The 19,876-nt window shown below is 39.4% G+C and overlaps 2 protein-coding genes across 9 annotated transcripts in view; one reads left to right on the top strand and one right to left on the bottom strand.

Moving 5' to 3' along the window:
• LOC107224631 (teneurin-m) overlaps positions 1-11,425 on the top strand; it is a 342,331-nt gene extending 330,906 nt beyond the window's left edge. For 6 of the 7 annotated variants that reach the window (XM_046742613.1, XM_046742615.1, XM_046742616.1 and 3 more), the window contains 9 exons: positions 145-434; positions 566-1,190; positions 1,265-1,600; positions 1,721-1,928; positions 2,477-2,503; positions 3,535-3,751; positions 3,843-4,678; positions 4,768-7,076; positions 7,204-11,425. In XM_046742613.1, the coding sequence (XP_046598569.1) occupies positions 145-434; positions 566-1,190; positions 1,265-1,600; positions 1,721-1,928; positions 2,477-2,503; positions 3,535-3,751; positions 3,843-4,678; positions 4,768-7,076; positions 7,204-9,425 (7,070 nt within the window). In that variant the 3' untranslated portion in view covers positions 9,426-11,425. The remainder of the gene's footprint in view (positions 1-144; positions 435-565; positions 1,191-1,264; positions 1,601-1,720; positions 1,929-2,476; positions 2,504-3,534; positions 3,752-3,842; positions 4,679-4,767; positions 7,077-7,203) is intronic. The other variant, XM_015664767.2, reaches the window with a different exon arrangement.
• Positions 11,426-13,238: 1,813 nt separating this feature from the next.
• LOC107224632 (RING finger protein 121) lies at positions 13,239-19,195 on the bottom strand. 2 transcript variants are annotated; one of them, XM_015664770.2, is made up of 7 exons: positions 19,035-19,195; positions 18,702-18,736; positions 18,254-18,395; positions 17,996-18,150; positions 17,427-17,655; positions 17,009-17,244; positions 13,239-16,908 (listed from the first exon to the last, which is right to left on the bottom strand). In XM_015664770.2, exons 1-7 carry the CDS (start codon positions 19,062-19,064, stop codon positions 16,788-16,790), a joined length of 948 nt encoding a protein of 315 aa, XP_015520256.1. In that variant the 5' UTR covers positions 19,065-19,195; the 3' UTR covers positions 13,239-16,787. The 2 variants fall into 2 exon arrangements, with proteins under 2 accessions (XP_015520256.1, XP_046598574.1); XM_046742618.1 differs by lacking the exon at positions 19,035-19,195 and adding an exon at positions 18,909-19,025.
• Between the last annotated feature and the right edge of the window lie 681 nt (positions 19,196-19,876).

Below are 19,876 nucleotides of genomic sequence, written 5' to 3' on the forward strand. Positions count from 1 at the left end.
CTCCCCCTTGATTCTAAATTTTTTTTCTCTTCAAAATTTTGTCTAGTTCTCTTGGTCATTACGAATCAGACGACTGCGTTTTATCCCGGGAAAAAATTGGCGTGAAATTTCGAAAACGATTTTAAAACCCACTCATCATTTTAGGTGCAAGAACGTTTCCAGCTCGATCCTTTCCACCTGACGGCACCACCTTTGCTCAAGTTGCGCTCGGACAACGTCTGAGCAAAGAAATACCACCGTACAGTTACTGGAACATGCAGTTTTACCAATCGGAGGCGGCCTACGTCCGTTTCGACTACAACATACCCCGAGGAGCGAGCATCGGAGTTTACGCGAGGCGAAACGCTCTTCCGACTCACACGCAATACGATCTGTTGGAAGTCCTGAGTGGTTTCAAGGCTCGCACATCTCGGGCGTCACATGTTAGTGTCATTGTATGTCACCGTGTATTCTCTTATTGCATTGTCAAATTCTCAGCTCTTGTCTTAATATCAGATCAACCCATGTCAGATACAAATGTGTCGTGACACCATGACCGATCGTAACATTTCGATTCGATTTCCAGCAACCGTCGATCAAGAAAGAAGCTACGCACTACATGGAACCGGGTCACTGGTTTTTGTCGCTCTACAACGACGACGGTGACCCGCAAGAAGTCGCCTTCATAGCCATCGTTGCCGAAGACATGACGCACAACTGTCCGAACGGATGCAGCGGAAAGGGTGAATGTCTGCTCGGGCATTGCCAGTGCAACCCTGGCTTCGGCGGCGAGGATTGCAGCGACAGCGTTTGTCCGGTACTGTGCAGTCAACGGGGAGAGTACATCAACGGAGAGTGTCAATGCAACCCCGGTTGGAAGGGCAAGGAGTGTTCTCTGCGGCATGACGAATGCGAAGTTCCGGATTGCAACGGTCACGGTCACTGTACCAACGGAAAGTGCAACTGCGTTCGTGGTTATAAAGGAAAGTTCTGCGAGGAGGTCGACTGCCCACATCCAACGTGTTCGGGTCACGGATTCTGCGCCGAAGGAACTTGCATTTGTAAGAAGGGATGGAAGGGCGCCGACTGCAGTCAAATGGACAAGGAGGCTCTCCAATGTCTGCCGGATTGCACTGGTCACGGGAACTTTGATCTGGAGACGCAAACATGTTTGTGCGAACCAATGTGGTCCGGTGACGATTGTTCGAAAGGTAATTACCGGTCGTGGTGTCGAGTTGAGGTTCGCCAAATCGTGATGCTAATTTTCCTGCCTCCTATATTACAGAACTTTGCGACCTGGACTGCGGACCTCACGGTCATTGCGTGGACAACGCGTGCGACTGCGTGCCCGGCTGGTCTGGCGAGCTTTGCAACATGAAACAATGTGATCCTCGTTGCAACGAACACGGCCAATGCAAGAATGGTACTTGCCTATGTGTAACCGGATGGAATGGAAGGCATTGCACAATGGAAGGGTGTCCAAGCTCGTGTTCCGGACATGGACAGTGCAGGGTGAACGGTGAGGCTCAGTGGGAATGCCGATGCTACGACGGTTGGGATGGAACGGACTGCAGCGTTCTGTTGGAACAGAACTGTAGCGACAGCCGCGATAATGACAAAGGTACCTTGGATGATATATTGAAACAATATTGTGAGTTCCCGATCGAGATGGTCGAAGGATTCGCCTGTAGCTTGTGGTGATTTTCATAAGTGCATAATTTCTTGACCCTCGTTGCGTTAGATGGCCTTGTGGATTGTGAAGACCCGGAATGTTGCGCCAACCATCATTGCCGCGATAGCCAGCTGTGCGTCTCTGCACCAAAACCGATCGACATCCTCCTTCGAAAGCAGCCTCCAGCGATAACTGCCTCGTTCTTTGAGAGGATGAAATTCCTGATCGACGAGGGCAGTCTGCAAAACTACGCGCGTCAGGAGACCTTCAACGAAAGGTACGTTGCGAATTCGTTTTTCTTTCTCTCTTTCCGCTCTTCTGCGTTAACCGCAATCGTTCCGCAAATATCGTACGCGAACACTGTGTGACCACTGTCCGTCCTGAATCAGTGTTGCGTGGAGTGACACTCTTCTTCTATCAGTTTCATATATATATATATTACGTATACCATACTATATATCTTGTCATCCTTCCTATTATACATTATGATAATCTGTGCGTTGTTGTGACCCGTGTGAAATCACATCCCAAACAGTTTTGTACATATGTTTGTATGAACGTGTGAACGAGCGTGTGCCTTGCACCTCTTTTGTCCGTCCGAGTGACGCTTGCGAGAATGTGTGAGTCCATGTTAACCATATTAAGCTTACGCCCATGCTCTATAGAGGAATAGTTGAACCTTAAGATAGACTGATCAAAGAGAAAGCGATTATGACAATGATGAGATGATAGATAGTCGTTACTGAACACCCAAATCGACGTCAATTTTCTTGGTGTAATCACAAATTTTAACTGGGCTCTGTTTTATCGGTGCTGCTGGGTCAGTGTGTTCTGGAATCACTTCAACACAAGGTAAGAGGGCGTACAGCCGACGCATCGAAAAGATAAGTTTGTAGCGTTTTAAACGGTAGCTGCTGCAAAATATTTTATAATGCATCTACATAATATCCTGTATTTATATAATATACTATATAGATGCGTCATGTATATGTATGTGTGTGTTTGCAAAATACTGTTATATGTAAACTTTACAATATTCACGACGGCAGCGGCGGCCCAATTATAATTATTATACATCGTAAGCCGACTACACCAACGCCTATATATGTGTTATAGACATATGTATATGCTCAGATTTTCAAATCACTAGCTCATTTGCCATCACACTATTTGTTGCATGGTTGAGTTCCCTTATTATTCCTACATTGTGTTTCGTGCCTTTTTGGTTACGCTTCCAAATTTGTGTTACTTGTACGTGTGTTGTCCTAGGTTTAAGACTTCTCAAGAAAAAAAAAAAAATTCTGTTATCGTACAAATTATCTGTCATTCTATATATATAGCACAAGTTTCAACATCAAAATAATTTAGCAATCTACGTGTATCACGCTCGAAGACCTGCCGTATCTAAATATCTCAATAAAGGGGGCTAACTGGAGTTTGAGTGAAGGCTATACGTAAATGTTACAAGACTGACCACAGACAACAGTGGGGACGTTCCATTTCTCCAAACTGTATTCTTACATAGCTTAGACCACCGTTTTCTATCGGAAGACCGTCGAACGTATTAAACTCCATTTCTCACTGTCAAAAATATGCGTTCAATCTTGAGACTCGCAGCCTAGTTGTCAATATTGAGCAATGTAAATATTTCAATCTGCACCTCTCCAAGATCTTCTACCAAATGCAGAGAGTGGACTGTGTTAGGAACTATGAAGCATTGTATAAAAACAAATAGAAGTAGATAGATATTAGTTTAGAACATAGTCTCGCTTATTTTATACTTTCCATTCTAGCACAAAAAAGACGAATATTGTAGACGTAATTTTTGTTTATTCGACACAATCTACGAACCGCGATTGTAATTGATTTGATTTTTCCAACAGCCGTTCTGCTGTGGTTCGCGGTCACGTCGTTACTGCCCTTGGTACCGGCCTCATGGGTGTCAGGGTGAGCACCAGCACTCCACTCGAAGGCTTCACCCTGACACGAGACGATGGATGGTTCGATTTGCTCGTCAACGGCGGTGGAGCTGTTACTCTACAGTTTGGAAGGTCACCTTTCAAAGCGCAAAGCCATATCGTGTTCGTTCCGTGGAACGAGGTAGGACAGAGTTCTGAAAATAACATCAAGGCGATCAGCACGTAGTGCATTTTCGATAATCCGAACGTGAAATTTTCTTTTCTTGTTACAGGTGATCATCATTGATAAAATTGTGATGACTACAACCGATGAAAAGCATATTTCGCACATTCCTCACGCCTGCGCCGCACATGATTACGACCTGATGAAACCGGTCGTTCTTGCAACGTGGAAACATGGTTTCCAAGGTGCCTGTCCAGACCGTAGTGCGATTCTTGCCGAGTCCCAGGTCATTCAAGAAAGTCTCCAAATACCCGGTACCGGTTTGAATCTTGTCTACCACAGTTCAAGGGCTGCCGGATATCTGTCAACAATCCAGCTGCAGCTTACCCCTGAAACAATTCCACCATCCCTCAATCTAATTCACTTGAGAATCACCATTGAGGGTATTTTGTTTGAAAAAACATTCGAGGCTGATCCGGTGATAAAATTCACATACGCTTGGAACCGTTTGAACGTCTATCGCCAGCGAGTTTACGGAGTCACAACGGCCATGGTCAAAGTCGGATACGAATATATAGACTGCAAGGACGTGATCTGGGATGTGCAGACGACTAAACTGAGTGGTCACGACATGTCAATATCGGAAGTCGGAGGATGGAACTTGGACATTCATCACAGATACAACTTCCACGAAGGAATACTACAGAAAGGCGACGGCGCGAACATTTATCTGAAGCACAAACCTAGGGTTATTTTAACCTCGATGGGCGACGGGCATCAACGACCATTGGACTGCTTTGACTGCGACGGACAAGCATCGAAACAACGATTGCTAGCTCCAGTCGCTCTTGCGACAGCTCCGGATGGCTCGATTTTCGTCGGTGACTTCAATCTTGTCAGAAAAATTCTTGTCGACGGCACTGTCAAGACCGTAGTTCGACTTAAGTAAGCTCCTTTTCATCTTCACGTAATTGTTTCAGGTCTCCTTACTGGTAGACGACGTGCTCACACGCATTATCCATTTTTTGTTACAGCGCAACGAGGGTCTCGTACCGTTACCACGTAGCCCTGAGTCCATTGGACGGAGTTCTCTATATTTCCGATCCAGAATCTCACCAGATAATTCGCGTCCGTGACACAAATGACTATTCAGACCCAGAGCACAACTGGGAAACGGTCGTTGGCTCCGGAGAACGCTGTCTTCCCGGAGACGAGGCACACTGTGGAGATGGAGCACTGGCTAGAGACGCAAAGCTGGCCTATCCAAAAGGCGTAGCAGTGTCAGCTGACAACGTTCTGTACTTTGCCGATGGTACGAACATACGAATGGTGGATAGGGACGGCATCATAACAACGGTCATTGGAAATCACATGCACAAGTCCCACTGGAAGCCAATACCTTGTGAAGGAACGCTGAATGTCGAAGAGGTGCACCTTAGGTGGCCCACTGAACTGGCGATAAATCCTCTTGACAATTCTCTACACATGATCGACGATCACATGGTTCTCCAGCTCGCACCCGACGGTCGCGTGAAGGTCGTGGCCGGCCGTCCACTTCATTGTGCATCGCCGTCCACCACCTTCGATACGGAATTGGCCACCCATGCGACGCTGGTGATGCCGCAGAGTATAGCGTTTGCTCCTTCCGGCGATTTGTACATCGCCGAAAGTGACTCTCAGCGGATAAATCGGGTTCGAGTTATCGGAACTGACGGCAAGATTTCACCCTACGCCGGGGCAGAATCGAAGTGCAACTGCCTCGAACGCGGCTGCGACTGTTTCGAAGCTGATCACTACCTGGCATCCAGTTCAAAGTTCAACACTATCTCTGCTGTTGCCGTTTCTCCCGATGGTATCGTGCACATCGGCGACCAAGCAAATTATAGAATTCGATCTGTCATGGCGAGCATACCGGATGCCAGTGGAGCCAGGGAGTACGAAATATACTCACCTGACACGCAAGAGATCTATGTATTCAACAGATTCGGTCAGCACATTGCCACCAAGAATATTCTTACCGGAGAAACGAACTATCTATTTTCCTACAACGTAAATACGAGCAACGGAAAATTGAGCACCGTCACGGATGCTGCCGGAAACAAAGTGTTCCTCCTGCGCGATTATTCAAGTCAGGTTAATTCGATCGAGAACACTAAGGGCCAAAAATGTAGGCTGAGAATGTCAAGAATGAAGATGCTCCACGAGCTCAGCACTCCTGATAATTACAACGTCACTTTCGACTATCACGGACCGACCGGCTTGCTGAAAACTAAGCTTGACAGTACCGGGAGAAGCTACGTCTATAATTACGACGAATTCGGAAGATTAACGAGCGCCGTAACGCCAACTGGAAAAGTTATCAGTCTGGCATTTGACCTGAGTGTCAAGGGTGCGACTGTCAAGGTTGGCCAGAATAATAGAAAGCCTGTTTCCATGCTCATCAAGGGCTCGTCGGTAGTTACGAAAGTTGGAGAGGCTGAACAGCGGACCATTGTTCTCGGAGACGGTGGCGTGGGTCAAGTAACCCCTTGGTTACATACAGTGAGCACCGACACCGTTCCCTACTCAATACTGGCCGAAATTGAACCATTGCTCGGCGAAAGCTATCCAGTGCCAGCTAAACAAAGAACAGAGATAGCCGGTGACTTGGCGAATAGATTCGAGTGGAGATACTTCTTGAGAAGAGTGCAGGGCAACAAAAACCGTGGAAACACGAAAGCGGTGGCTCAAGTTGGGCGAAAGCTTCGAATAAACGGAGAGAATCTCCTCTCTCTGGAATACGACAGAGAGTCGAACACCGTTGCTGTCTTCATGGACGATCGTGTAGAGCTCCTTAACGTCACCTACGACAGAACGGCAAGGCCCGTGAAATGGGGACCGAGAAATGGAATTTTCGCCGGTGTAGATTTGGAGTACGACAGGTTCAGCAGATTGACCAGTTGGACGTGGGGTGACATCAGCGAAACTTACGGCTTTGACAGAGCCGGAAGATTGTACGAAATAAAATACAGTGACGGTACCGCGATGATCTACGCTTTCAAAGACATGTTCAGCAGCCTGCCCCTCAAAGTCACAACGCCACGAGGCAGCGATTATCTTCTCCAATATGACGAGGCCGGAGCTCTTCAGTCGCTAACCACACCCAGAGGACACATTCATGCCTTCTCTCTCCAGACTTCGCTCGGCTTCTACAAGTACCAGTACTATTCACCGATGAACAGACATCCGTACGAGATTCTCTACAACGACGATGGCCAAATATTGGCGAAAGTTTATCCTCATCAGAGTGGGAAGGTTGCCTACGTTTACGATCACACGGGCAAACTGGAAACTACGTTGGCAGGTTGGTTGATATCTCAATTCATTCTTAGAATAAATTTTTGTTATTAAACTTTTTTAGCGTTCATGTCTAAACTCCGAAATGAATGAACCGATTCGCAGACTGTCACTAACAATGTTTTTTCCATCAGGATTGTCTTCTATCCATTACACCTACCAAGAAGCCACGAGCCTCGTGCGAAGCATCGATGTAAACGAACCGAACTTCGAAATGCGTCTAGAGTACAAGTATCACGCGGGAATAGTGAAGGATGAGAAAATTAAATTCGGCAGCAAAAGCGGAATGGACAACGCACACTACCGCTTCCAGTATGATGGTAACGCCCGAATTTCGGGTCTCGAGGTGGACATAAATGGAAAGGAGTTGCCGCAGCTGCGAATAAAATACAATCAAAATCTTGGTCTACTGGAGGGAGTGAGTGACCTCAGAATTCACAGGAACACGTTCAACAGATCAGTGATGCAGGACACGAGCAAACAGTTCTTCACGATAACCGACTACGACGATCATGGCCGGATAAAGACAGTGCTGATGAACATAAGAGCGTTGGATGTCTTCAGAATGGAACTGGAATACGACAATCGGAATCGTATAAAGTCGAGAAAGTTCAGCATCGGTAGAGAGTCGATGATGGACAAGATAACGTACAACGCCGACGGACACGTTCTGGAAGTCGCTGACACAGACAACAACTGGCAGTACAGCTACGACGAGAATGGAAACATTATTGGAGTTACCGAGCAAAACGAGAAGATCACGCTTGGATACGACAGCGGGGATCGGGTCGTTCAGTACGGAGACGTCGAGTTCAACTCCTACGACGGTCGAGGTTTCGTTGTGAGACGGGGGGAGCACAAGTACAGGTACAACTCGAGAGGACAGCTGATCCACGCATTCGAACACGACAAATTCCAGATATGGTACTTCTACGACGACCGCGGAAGGCTGGTGGCGTGGAACGACGACAGAGGAAACATCACCCAGTACTTCTACGCTAATCCAAGAACACCAGACCTCATAACTCACGTGCATTTCCCGAAGTCATCCAAGACTTTTAGATTCTTATACGACGCTCGAGACTTTTTGATAACGGTTGAAACCTCGGAACAAAGGTTCTACGTAGCTTCCGACCAGAACGGCTCGCCACTGGCGCTATTCGACACGAACGGGAACCTCATCAAAGAAATGGGACGAACTCCATTCGGCAAAATTATCAAGGACACTAACCCCGATTTCTATCTTCCGATCGACTTCCACGGTGGTTTGTTGGACCCCAACACGCGACTGGTGTATCTGAACAAACGTCTCTACGATCCAGCGGTGGGTCAGTGGATGACCCCGGCCTGGGAGCAAATGGCCAATGAACTGACGACTCCGACCGACATATTCATCTACAGATTCCGTAACAACGATCCGATAAACAGTAAACAGAACGTGGAATACATGACTGACTTGGCGAGCTGGCTGATGCTGTACGGCTACGACATCTCCGCCATGCTCGGTTCGGAGTACACCAAGGGTATGGTCTACCAGCCCAGTGCCACTATCACTTCTCCCCAGCTCACGCCAGAGTTCGGGGTCATGTCGGGACTGCAGTGCATCGTCAATAGGGTTCACCAGAAATTCTCTGACCTCGGTTTCGTGCCAAAGCCACTTCTGAAGCTCGAACCAAAAACGAGAAACCTTCTCCCGAGAGTGGCGCACAGAAGAGCTGTCTTCGGCGAAGGTGTTCTGGTGTCCAGGGTCGGAGGTCGAGCCCTGGTCAGCGTTGTGGACGGCGTAAACAGCGTCGTTCAGGACGTGGTGACCTCGGTATTTAACAGTTCGTTCTTCCTCCCGTTGCACTTCAGTGTCCACGATCAGGACGTGTTCTACTTCGTTAAGGACAACGCGTTGAAGATAAGGGACGACATGGAGGAGCTCCGCCGTCTCGGTGGAATGTTCAACGTTTCTACCCACGAAACAACCGAGCACGGGGCCGGGACGTGGAAGGAGCTCAGGCTCCACAATCCGGACGCTGCAGTCGTCATTAAATACGGTGCAGACCCCGAGCAGGAGAGACACAGGATATTGAAGCACGCCCATAAAAGGGCGGTAGAGAGAGCTTGGGAAATAGAGAAACAGTTGGTCGCCAATGGTTTTCAGGGACGGGGCGACTGGACCGAAGAAGAGAAGGAAGAGCTGATAAACCACGGTGACGTTGACGGTTACGAGGGCGTGGATATTCACAGTGTACATAGGTATCCGCAGCTCGCCGACGATCCGGGGAACGTCGCGTTCACCAGAGACACTAAACGTAAGAGGAGACGGAGTGGCAATAAACGGAACAGAATTCACAGGCACGATTCGTGATTTGATAAATTTTAATTAACCGAACATTTCACCTATTATAGTAAGATCAAACCGCAATGTGTGAAATTCTATACACGTTATGAAAACGTATAACAAATTCATGCGTATGAATAACACGTTGTGATATGTCCATGGTAACGTTTAGAATTAAAACAATCAAAAAGAAGACTTTTTAAACTGAACAAATAAAAGAAGAAGAATAGCTCGAGTGAAACGAGGAAAAAATTGGAGAGATTGAAAAAAAAAATAATTAATTAATCGAACGGTAATGCAAATTTGAATGAAAATTCAATCACTTTGCTACATGTGGGGAAAATCCTCGACTTAATTAATGAGACGACTGAGACTCGTGTGTAATATATATTACTATTATTTGATTTGTATCGAACTTGTTGGTGCCATATATTATTATTATCATCACCATCATTATTATTATTATTACTATTATTGATGTTGTTTTTATTATTATTACTATTACTTTCGTGATTTTTTTATTTCTTGTTTTTTTTTTGTAAGGAATAATCCATAAAGTGTCAAAATTAAACTAGTCGCAAGTAATGAAACGATGAGTATAAAGCTTATCCTTATCGGGGTGATTATTTTATAAACAAGAGACAAACAATTATATGCGTGCTTGTGCGCTGTTGATAAGCTTGTTATACTCAATTTATGAGATGCTGCGCAGGTGTAGTTTGATAAAAAGTAATAATAATAATGTGGACACTCTCTGCGATAAATGTGAATATAATATATAGTGATGATGTTTATTGTTCGGTACGCATAATATAAAATATGGATTTTATGATAATGTTATCGACAGACAAATGGTATTAAAATGATCGATATCTGTCCGCGTGTGAGTGCATGTAGGTACGTGTTGCGTGCCAGCCATGAATTTTTGAAGAGAATTTTAAAAGGGTGAAGAAAAAAAATGGTTGAGAATAAATAAATAATAATAATGACGTAAAAAATAACAAAAAAACACGCAACATTGATGGGTTTATAACAGGGTCTATGACACATACAAAAACTAATATATTTCAAACGTGGTATAAGTTTGCTCCACTTTATACATATAAATATATTCATACAACAGCGTATAAACTGCAGAAACTTTATAATTGTTGAATGAATGTAGATAATAGTGCAGAAATTATTATCCTTACCTGTCATCAATGGTGAAAGAGAAAAATCAGCGGAGATATTTCAATGCTATTGTATTAATAATTATTATGATAATTATTAACGTCGAGAACAAGAATACCCAACAAATATTTTTAACAGAGTATGACGATGAAGGATAAAGACGGTGTAAATATTATACAATATAAATGAATCAATATGTAAAATGTAGATATAATGTAACGTAATTATACTTATATAATATATATAGTATAACGATGGCAAGTTCAATTTGGGGGAAAAAATTTTTGGGTATGCTTTTTTATATACACACAGACACACACACACGACATCATCTGACTATATTATATGCATACGTAAGCATACATAATATACATTATGCGTGATACACTTAATATCGTGAGACGAAAATATACATTATAGATAATCGAATCGAGGAATTCTCGCACAACATGCTTACCACAGCAGGGAAATGATAGATACATATACTAGTCGAATGCATATATTGAGTTACACACATGACACAATGATACATGCGTACATGCTATAATATGGCCTACTCGGAAAGTCGGCGGCAACGTTCGACGTAATTCATTCGCGATCGGAAATTAGAAATTGCGTAAGCAACCCTAATTATATGTGTACGTATTACATATACATTAGGATACACGATACAAATTAGGTAACGTATGAAATTTCTCGGAATAATTCAGAGACACAACTGTAAATAGATACACAATATAATATATTATGTATGCATAGATGACGGTATAAAAAAAAAAAATTGTACCTAGTTCGTAAGTCGTAGCGATAAATATCGGTAAATGTAAAAGATTACTACCCTACCTTCTAAACGAGATTGAAAAACGTAAAGAAAATAATAATAACAACAACAACAACAATAATAATAATAACAATAATAACAATAACAATAACAGTAGTAGTAGTGGTAGTAGTAGCAGTGGTGGTAATAGTAATAACGATAATAATAATGTCCAAGATGAATGATATATAAATATCCCCCCGCCTATCTTTCTACTGAAAATGAGAAAAAAAAAAATTATTTTTTGAATTGTGTCGTCAAAAATCCTTAACATGTCTAAAGAATAACAAAGAATAATCTTTGTGTAACGTTATAATACAAAAGACAAGACGAAAAAAAAAAGATAATAAGGAGAAGAAAAAAAATGTCGGTGTTTCATATTGGAAAAAAACAAGAAAAAGAAAAAAAAAAAAGAAGATTAATGAAATATTAATAAATTAAAATAGATCAAACCTGAAACGTTTGTATCGAAGTAATCGATAGAAAGTAATAAATAGGGATGCAGCGAGCCAACGTGCGAGCCGTCGCTCCACCGTTGTGTTCTCATAGGTGTAACTAAATACATAATCATAATGCAACATACCTAGTTGACATATAAGTTGACAGTAAAATGTGCAAGTAAATTTTAAACGCTATATGCTGTACATATCTATTGTGTATAGCTAAACTCAATAGTCTTCTTCTTCTTCTTCTTCTTCTTCTTCTTCTTCTTCTTCTTCAGTACATGTTTTTACTTTCTTCTTCATTCCGTTGATACGATCTGCATTCTTGAATTATACCTACACATTTGAATTTGGACTGATTTTCAATATTACTATTAGGTGTACGTACACGATTCGTTGAACATTTGGATCGGTGAAAACGATGAATGAGATTTTATACCTTTTGATATTCCGTTATTTTATTTTTATTGAACACGAAGTAAAATCATGAATTAGATTTAGATTGTACGTTCATAATTGAATATATCGGCGGTTTTCTCTTCTTTTTTTTTTTCAAAACTTTTGAAACGTGTCTGTAAAATATAATCTCGATAGACTGCAATGTGTGAAACTTGTTCGTTTCATTTTTTTCTTTTGTTTCTTGTTTTTTTTTTTATTATCTAATACCATTCTGTGAAACAAATTTTGATCAAACGTTAATACGTAATACGTAAACAGAAAAATAATCTCTCAACGTCAGTTCATCGAATAATATGATGTTGATGTAAATATTCTCTGTTCTCTCTATATCCGTAAAACTCGATGCTATTGTGCTATATATAGAGATTTTCTAGAATACGTTGTAGTAGGAAACTGGTTGTTCAGTTGCGAGATATTAAGTGCATTTCGAACGCATAATCAGAATATAATGATTTACGCAGAAAGCCAGAAATGAAATGACAAAAAAATAAAAATAAAAAAGAAGAAGAATACGTAAAAACGATAGTTATACTATAAAAATACCTATATTACTTACGCTTATTATCATTTGAACGAGTATGATAATTAAAGAATAAAGACAAATATACTCTTTTTTTCTAAATATCGACAATGAGAACCTAAGCCGTCGCAAGTGTTAAAATTTATACTCATATTGGGAGAGGTGATATTTAAAATACTGTTGCTAAACGTGACAAAGAAAAGCAATACTTTGTAACTTTCGTGTACGTCTTAAAGAGGAAAAAAAAAGAGAAACAAAATAATATAAATTAATATATTTAATTGTGTATCGATAATTATTGTGAAAGGTCATGTGTTTTAGAGGAAAAAATAAAAAGTAAAAAGTAAAGTATGTAAGGTAAAGAAGAGAAAAGAAGGAACGTGACGCACCTGCCATTTTAGTTTTTTATTCGTATTTTTTTTTTCTTTCCTTTTTTTTCTGCCATTCTAATCTTCTTCTCAAAATTTTCTTCAGAACAATCAGGCAAAAATCTATTATACATGTGATGTGTAAGCGAGTTGCGTCGAATTTTTGTACATATATATAATATAATACATTACATATATAATTAATTATATTTTGCTCTGTTAATGTTGTGGATTTTAAACGATTCAAAAAAAAATAAATAAATAAATAAAAAAATACAAATAAAAATAAAAATAAGAAGAAAAAAGAAGTAATTGAAAAAAATGCGATAAATGTTCGTAGAGGAAAATATCTGCATGATACAGTTCGGAAGCGATATTTAATCTTGGCTAGACAACTACACTATCCACGATACTAGCTATATCTGATTATAGCTCTCTCTCACTTTCACTCTCTCTCTCTCTCTCTCCTCCTCCTCCTCCTTCTTCGTACCCATTATACTTTGATTTACAGAAAAAATCATTATTTCAATCTTTCCAAATCCTAATCCCCCCCCCCGAAATTTCCTAATAAGAATCTCACGATTTCAATGTCTGCAATAGTCAACATACCTACGATTGCAAGGTTTACCATTGCAGAGATTGTACACGCGTATTATATAAACAATTTTTTCATAATTTAAATGTAAATATTTATAATTATTATTATTATGTAAATATTCTTATATACACGAGTTTATTTTACACTACAATATATATAAATATATATATATATATACATATACACATTATCATGTAATATTTAATATAAGAAACATATTCTATACTCTTACACTATAAGATACTCAATAAATATATCTATAAAATTCCCCAGTGTCTGTGAATGTCTACCTTATACCCTATCCTGATGTTCCCATCATATTGTAGCGTCTGATTCAGCCCACTTATGTATGATATACATATAATATGAATAATTGAAAATTCGTTTAAAGCAAAATAAGACCGACAAACTGACCTTGTATAAATATTAATTGTATATACATATATTATACAGTGAGATATATACCATTTACATTTTAAACAGATCTTTTTTGCAAAATTTATCCTGTGTGTTATCATTTCAAAATTGGTTCAACAGAATTCTCAACGTTACATAATACTTAATATCTGATTAAACGCATTTTCAGTGGCAAAATCAAGTTTCGTTGGTGAATTGTGGGACTAAAATTTATTATCTAATCAGCAAGAGTCTATGCTGAAACGAAAGAAACGGTAAACGATGATCTACACATTAAATCACGTAAGTAATATGTAATTACTATTCTGTGATTAAGTGCGATTCGAAATATATCATGCTTGTGCCAAATGACGAAAATTCTTTTGCGAAAGGAAAGGAATCGATATGATGAAATTAAATCCCGCGAATAGTTTTATATTTAACGAAAAACTTTAATACACGTATATTACATATGTTGTACTGTATCTAGGAGTGCGACCTTATTTTGTATTGGTCTGTAAATTTGACTTAATCTTCAATGATTATTACAAACATTTAATACATTGATTCACCCCTCGCAAGGAGAAGAAAAAGTAGTTGTAACGCTTATAAATCGAAAGAAAACGATAAGGAACATATTACAATGTAAATCCAACAAAAATTAGACGCTAACGATAAGTAGATTAAAGTTGAATGCTTTAAACGGCTATGAAAAATATTTTTCATTTATTATACAAATACGAAACGATAAAATTGCTTTCCAGTAAACCTATTACAAGTTATTAAATGGAGTGTGTGAAATCTCGAAATGAAATATTACCCCTGTGTGAAGATTACTAACCGAAATTAATAAACAAGCATCTTTTGTATTTTCATACGCGTTCTCGCGACTTTCTTACTCCGTGTAAAATCAATCGATAATTCAGCGAAAAACTCGCTACTCTGAATCCATTAGTGATAACGTAATCAAAGTTAAAACAAATTTTGTTATTTTAACACACATCCAATTGTAACTTAGGAAAGCTGAATTAAAGATTTTGATTAAAATGGAGAAAACTTGAACTGGGAATTGAAAACTAACGTGGCAACATGATGAAAAGATTACGCTGATGAGAATGAGTACTGAATTGAAGTTTATTTTTACAATGATTAGAAAACGGGTGATTATTTTCTCATAGACAATACATATTATCATTATATATTACAAATAACGAAACGCTTATCAGGACGTAGGTGGAATTCTATTTACAATATTTCGTTCTATAGATTATACAAGACAGTGTTTCTGTTTATATTATTAAGTTATGTGCCTATATAGTTTCAGGTGTGTATCTAATCCGTCTAGCAAAGCAGGCCAATTAGTTAGTCACTGATACATACACTGTGACATATGTAGTACAAACTCAGTATTAACATGGTCAAAGTACTGCGAGGAGAGAAATATCAAAGTACCCAAGAGCAGTAGACAATAACGAACGACGTATGAAAGGTATGCAAAATGTTACATATGATTTCTACTGTTCAGTACCAAAAACGATTGATCAACCGACGTGAAACTCATTTTTAAACGATTCCACATTTGCATCTCTGGGAAAAGGTTTGTCTTTTTAAAAAAAGACCGTAGAGTTGGAACTTTCTTCAATAACGAGTTTCTCCGTAGTTCATTTATTTAGTAACTAAGATTTTATTTGACGTGGAGTACAAAAGTACAGTTATGATTTCATCTGGACTAGCTACATTCAACTGGTTATTTGAATTTTACAGTGTGAAAAGAGTTTCAGACGTTAGTTAACATTTCTTAACGGGCCGCAATTCAAGGTCATTATTAACGTTTGATTATATAAAATAATTAAAAAATATAAAATTACTTTACGCGGCCATACAGTTGTAATTTTTTATATCAATTACTGATTTGTTTTTATTTGTTTTATTTGTAAACAAATTACAGACGATCCTAAACCTTGCTACTTATCGGGAAATATAATTACTCTACTCATTTGGATGAATGATGAACAGGTGATCAGACCTTAGAATGATAACTCTGTAGCACTGTTGGGCTACACAGCGAATGAATCAAACGGGCAACAACTAACGAATAAATTCACTCTCAATCACTTGATAATTTAATTAATCGCAACATTCAAGTCATGTACAGAACAACGTGTCAACAATTACACTCTTCACAACCATAGAAATAATAATGCTATTTGGTGAAAATATTATGCCACTTTTGACCCAATCACAGTAGTAATTGTGGGACCGAGCGAGAAGTTATCAGAAATGTTGATGAATATAGTGGAAAATGTAACCGATTTCGTATTACGATAACGATATTGAAAATACATGATTGTTTTGTGAAGGCTAAAGTGAAAATACTAATTTGGTTATAAAATATCGCGACGCAGTTGCGAATGTAAAATATATACGACTAACATTAAAATATGTATATTATATATATATACAAACGTATGAAACACAGTGTTATTTTTTTAGGTAAGTGTATAAATAAACTCACGTCATTTATAATGTGTAAAATGGAATCATACACTTAGAAATTTATTATCTTTGGCTGGAATTCGTGTAGAATACACGCCGCAGAGACAATCTTTTACTTACTCGAGGCCTAAGGCCCAGTTTATTCCTTGAACTAGGAACAGGATTAAAGGTTGCCATGCCACTAACCACCTGATCCAATCTAATAATTGTCCATACAAAACGTGCGGCCGCTCCCATCTTGGAAGAATACAGTTAAGGTAACGTAAGTAAATTGCGAACTTGAAAACCCCAATCATTAAAACTTTCGGGCAGAGTTTTACTTGTCATCAAAGGATACGGACTGCAAAACATCTTCTTAAGGTCTACTTTCTCCTTACAGTACGGACAGGTTTGCTTTTTACCTACGATACACCAGCCTCTGATACAGAACTCGTGAAATACGTGATCACAACTCAATTTGTATGTATTCTCAATAACTCCTTCCTCATTTTCAGAAACCAACAATCTGTTGCCGCACACTGCGCATACTCCTGGCTCCAATGTTCTTGTTGGCATACTGCCTGGAGCGTAATACTGCAAATAAGATACTAGTAATGGAAATGTAAAATTTTTCCTAAAGTTGAGCAGCAACGCGGTAAAAAATCCTTGGCGATTCAATATATCAAACTAGATGGAATAATTGTAAAATATCTTTATTTCTCCAGATTATCGGGGCTGAGTGACAGTGTGAGATTCTGTAGAACATTTTTACTGACCCCGATATGTGAGGCCATTTTGTCGGCACAAATTTCTGAGATGTCTCTGCCCAGTACACCGAAGTAAAGACCATAGAAAACAAAGAGTAGGCCATAGTCCATCCACACGTGGGGACTGACGTCAAATATCAAATTCAAGCCAAAGAATGTGGCCAGCATTATAACGTATCCAATAATACCCAAGGTATAACTTAATTTGTAAATGAAATAGAACCATTTGTAAACTAATCTGAAAACGAAAATATTTTAGCACTAATTATGGCGGTATTGAAAAGTTTTCTTTGGATGCTTTCTTAACCCTAGAACACACGAACCTCATTACAAAAACTTTTTTGTTACATTTTAACGACTTTTTTTGTATTTCCGTACTCCGTATTTTTATCACTTTCATATCCCAAAATAAATTTATATACTTTTTCTCTTACTTTACTCTTGATAATCACGTTTGAAATTTGTAAATCGAGGATCGGTATCGACCCCACTCGTGAGTTAAAGGGTATAAAAAAGATACATGTGTTGTGGGGTTAAACACACGTATGTGCATAGCTGATATAAAGCAAGTTACAGACCTAGGTGTAGTGCCCTGAATTGGTCGTTGCAACGCTTTTCTAACTATGAGCCAAGTTATGCACGAGAATACGTGCCATAAAAATATAAATCTCCACCACTGATTTCTTATGCATAATACAAGCGGTATCACCCACATGGCAAGCAACGTGATCATCTGTAAGTATAATTGGGTAAAATACAGATTTCAGATGTGAGAGACAACTCACAATTTTCTTTCTCTCTCTCTCTCTCTATCTCGATATCGAATCCTTTCCTACCTGATAAGATTTGTAATGCCGTTTTTTCCATTCAACAAGGAACACCTGTGCAACTATCAGGGTCACTAACAGGATGAGAAGCATCTCCGTGTGCATAGATTCGTGCCCTCGATGCTTTTCGTGCATCTTTATGTGTTCCACCCTGCGTTAGGAGAAAAATGTAATTGATAAAATTCAAGTACGTATAACGCAAGTTTATACACAGAATATTTGAAAAGCCTCTCTACTTAGTCACATTGTTTCTAATATCAAATGAATAAATTATAAGCCTGCATGAGACATGGTGGAATACTGTAATATAGCGTTGATACAATATATTGATTTTAATATAATAACTGGGTGTTTGCGAGGTAACGTTTTTCTGTAATGAGTTTTATCAAGGACGGATGTTACTGGAACAAATGGAAATTACTGTAATAAAATTAGACATTTTGGTCTTAAAATTTACCTCCATTTCTCTTCCGGAGTGAGTTCAGCTTCGCTCTGAAATGTGAAAGAAAATAAATAAAATAAATCAACAAGAAGATTAACAAAAATGTCACGTGATAAAATTGTCTAAAATAATAGCAACGAAGCAACGAAAAGAAAAAAACATTACAAGATAACAGTTTAAGATAGGAACTAATGCCGATTCACAGTTTATGAATGTACGTACATAGATTACGTTACTTGGTGAAACATTAACGGGTTTACCGATTTTAGGTTATATTTCATCTGACAAGATAAACCTCAATGAATGTCATTTTAAAAGTGACAATTTGCTGCCGAGACAATTTCGTACCTTGTTCGGCATCACGTGTATGTTATCCATTATTGATTATTCACTTGTATTATTAACTAGAAAGTTAATAGCTCGTAGCAAGATGTCATAATACGAATTTAATTACACAGCCGACGCAGCAGAAGCAAGGCAACATACGTGACATATACGGTTGCACGGAACGATGGAACATGGAACCATGGAACCCAACAACGGCAACCGTTAATTGGCTCGATTTTTACAAGCAGCGAAATGCTGCCGCAGTATTTTTCTGCCCTCTGTTTCTTGGCCAATAGGAATGCCGATAAGGTAGGAAAACGCTACCTGGTGTGTGCCGAGTGCGAATCTCCCGTTTCACTCGCATTCTCATTGGTCGAGAATTAGGCGCTACGATTTTTCAAACCACATTTCGAACACGATTCTCGATATTCAAAATTGATTCGAATCCGATAGCTATAGGGGGAATCTTATAACGGACAACCGCGAGCTGCGAACTAGTTGGGGCGGTTTTTCTGGGGAAACGAAAGCGGGCATTGAGATAAAAAATAATAGTAGGTGTTTAACTTGACGGGAAATTACGTATATACTACACGAAATAGCTGTATCACGTGTGATATGTATGGGAAATAAAAAATAAAGTTTTTTTTTTGATAAAGATCGCTTTGGAATCTTTCGATTGATACGACAGGAAAATTATAAATATATCAAACTCTGGAAATAAACATGTACCAACGGGATATCGTAATTATGTATCGAATGTATATGATCACAATGTCGGTGACGATAGTTTTTAATTACGTTCCTTCGCGTTATTTTCTCGTGTTTTATACGTGCATGTATTGACTTCTCAATATCTCTTTTCG

This window comes from Neodiprion lecontei, chromosome 6, assembly GCF_021901455.1.
Source record: "Neodiprion lecontei isolate iyNeoLeco1 chromosome 6, iyNeoLeco1.1, whole genome shotgun sequence".
Lineage (NCBI taxonomy): Eukaryota > Metazoa > Arthropoda > Insecta > Hymenoptera > Diprionidae > Neodiprion > Neodiprion lecontei.

What these genes read in the sequence shown, in the direction of transcription:
- LOC107224632 (XM_015664770.2), bottom strand. Translation starts at nt 19,064, where the DNA reads ATGGATAACATACACGTGATGCCGAACAAG. An exon ending in TACACGTGATGCCGAACAAG is followed by an intron (nt 18,737 to 19,034) that starts GTACGAAATTGT and finishes TTCACATTTCAG; the next exon opens with AGCGAAGCTGAACTCACTCC. An exon ending in ATTCAGGGCACTACACCTAG is followed by an intron (nt 17,656 to 17,995) that starts GTCTGTAACTTG and finishes TTTCGTTTTCAG; the next exon opens with ATTAGTTTACAAATGGTTCT.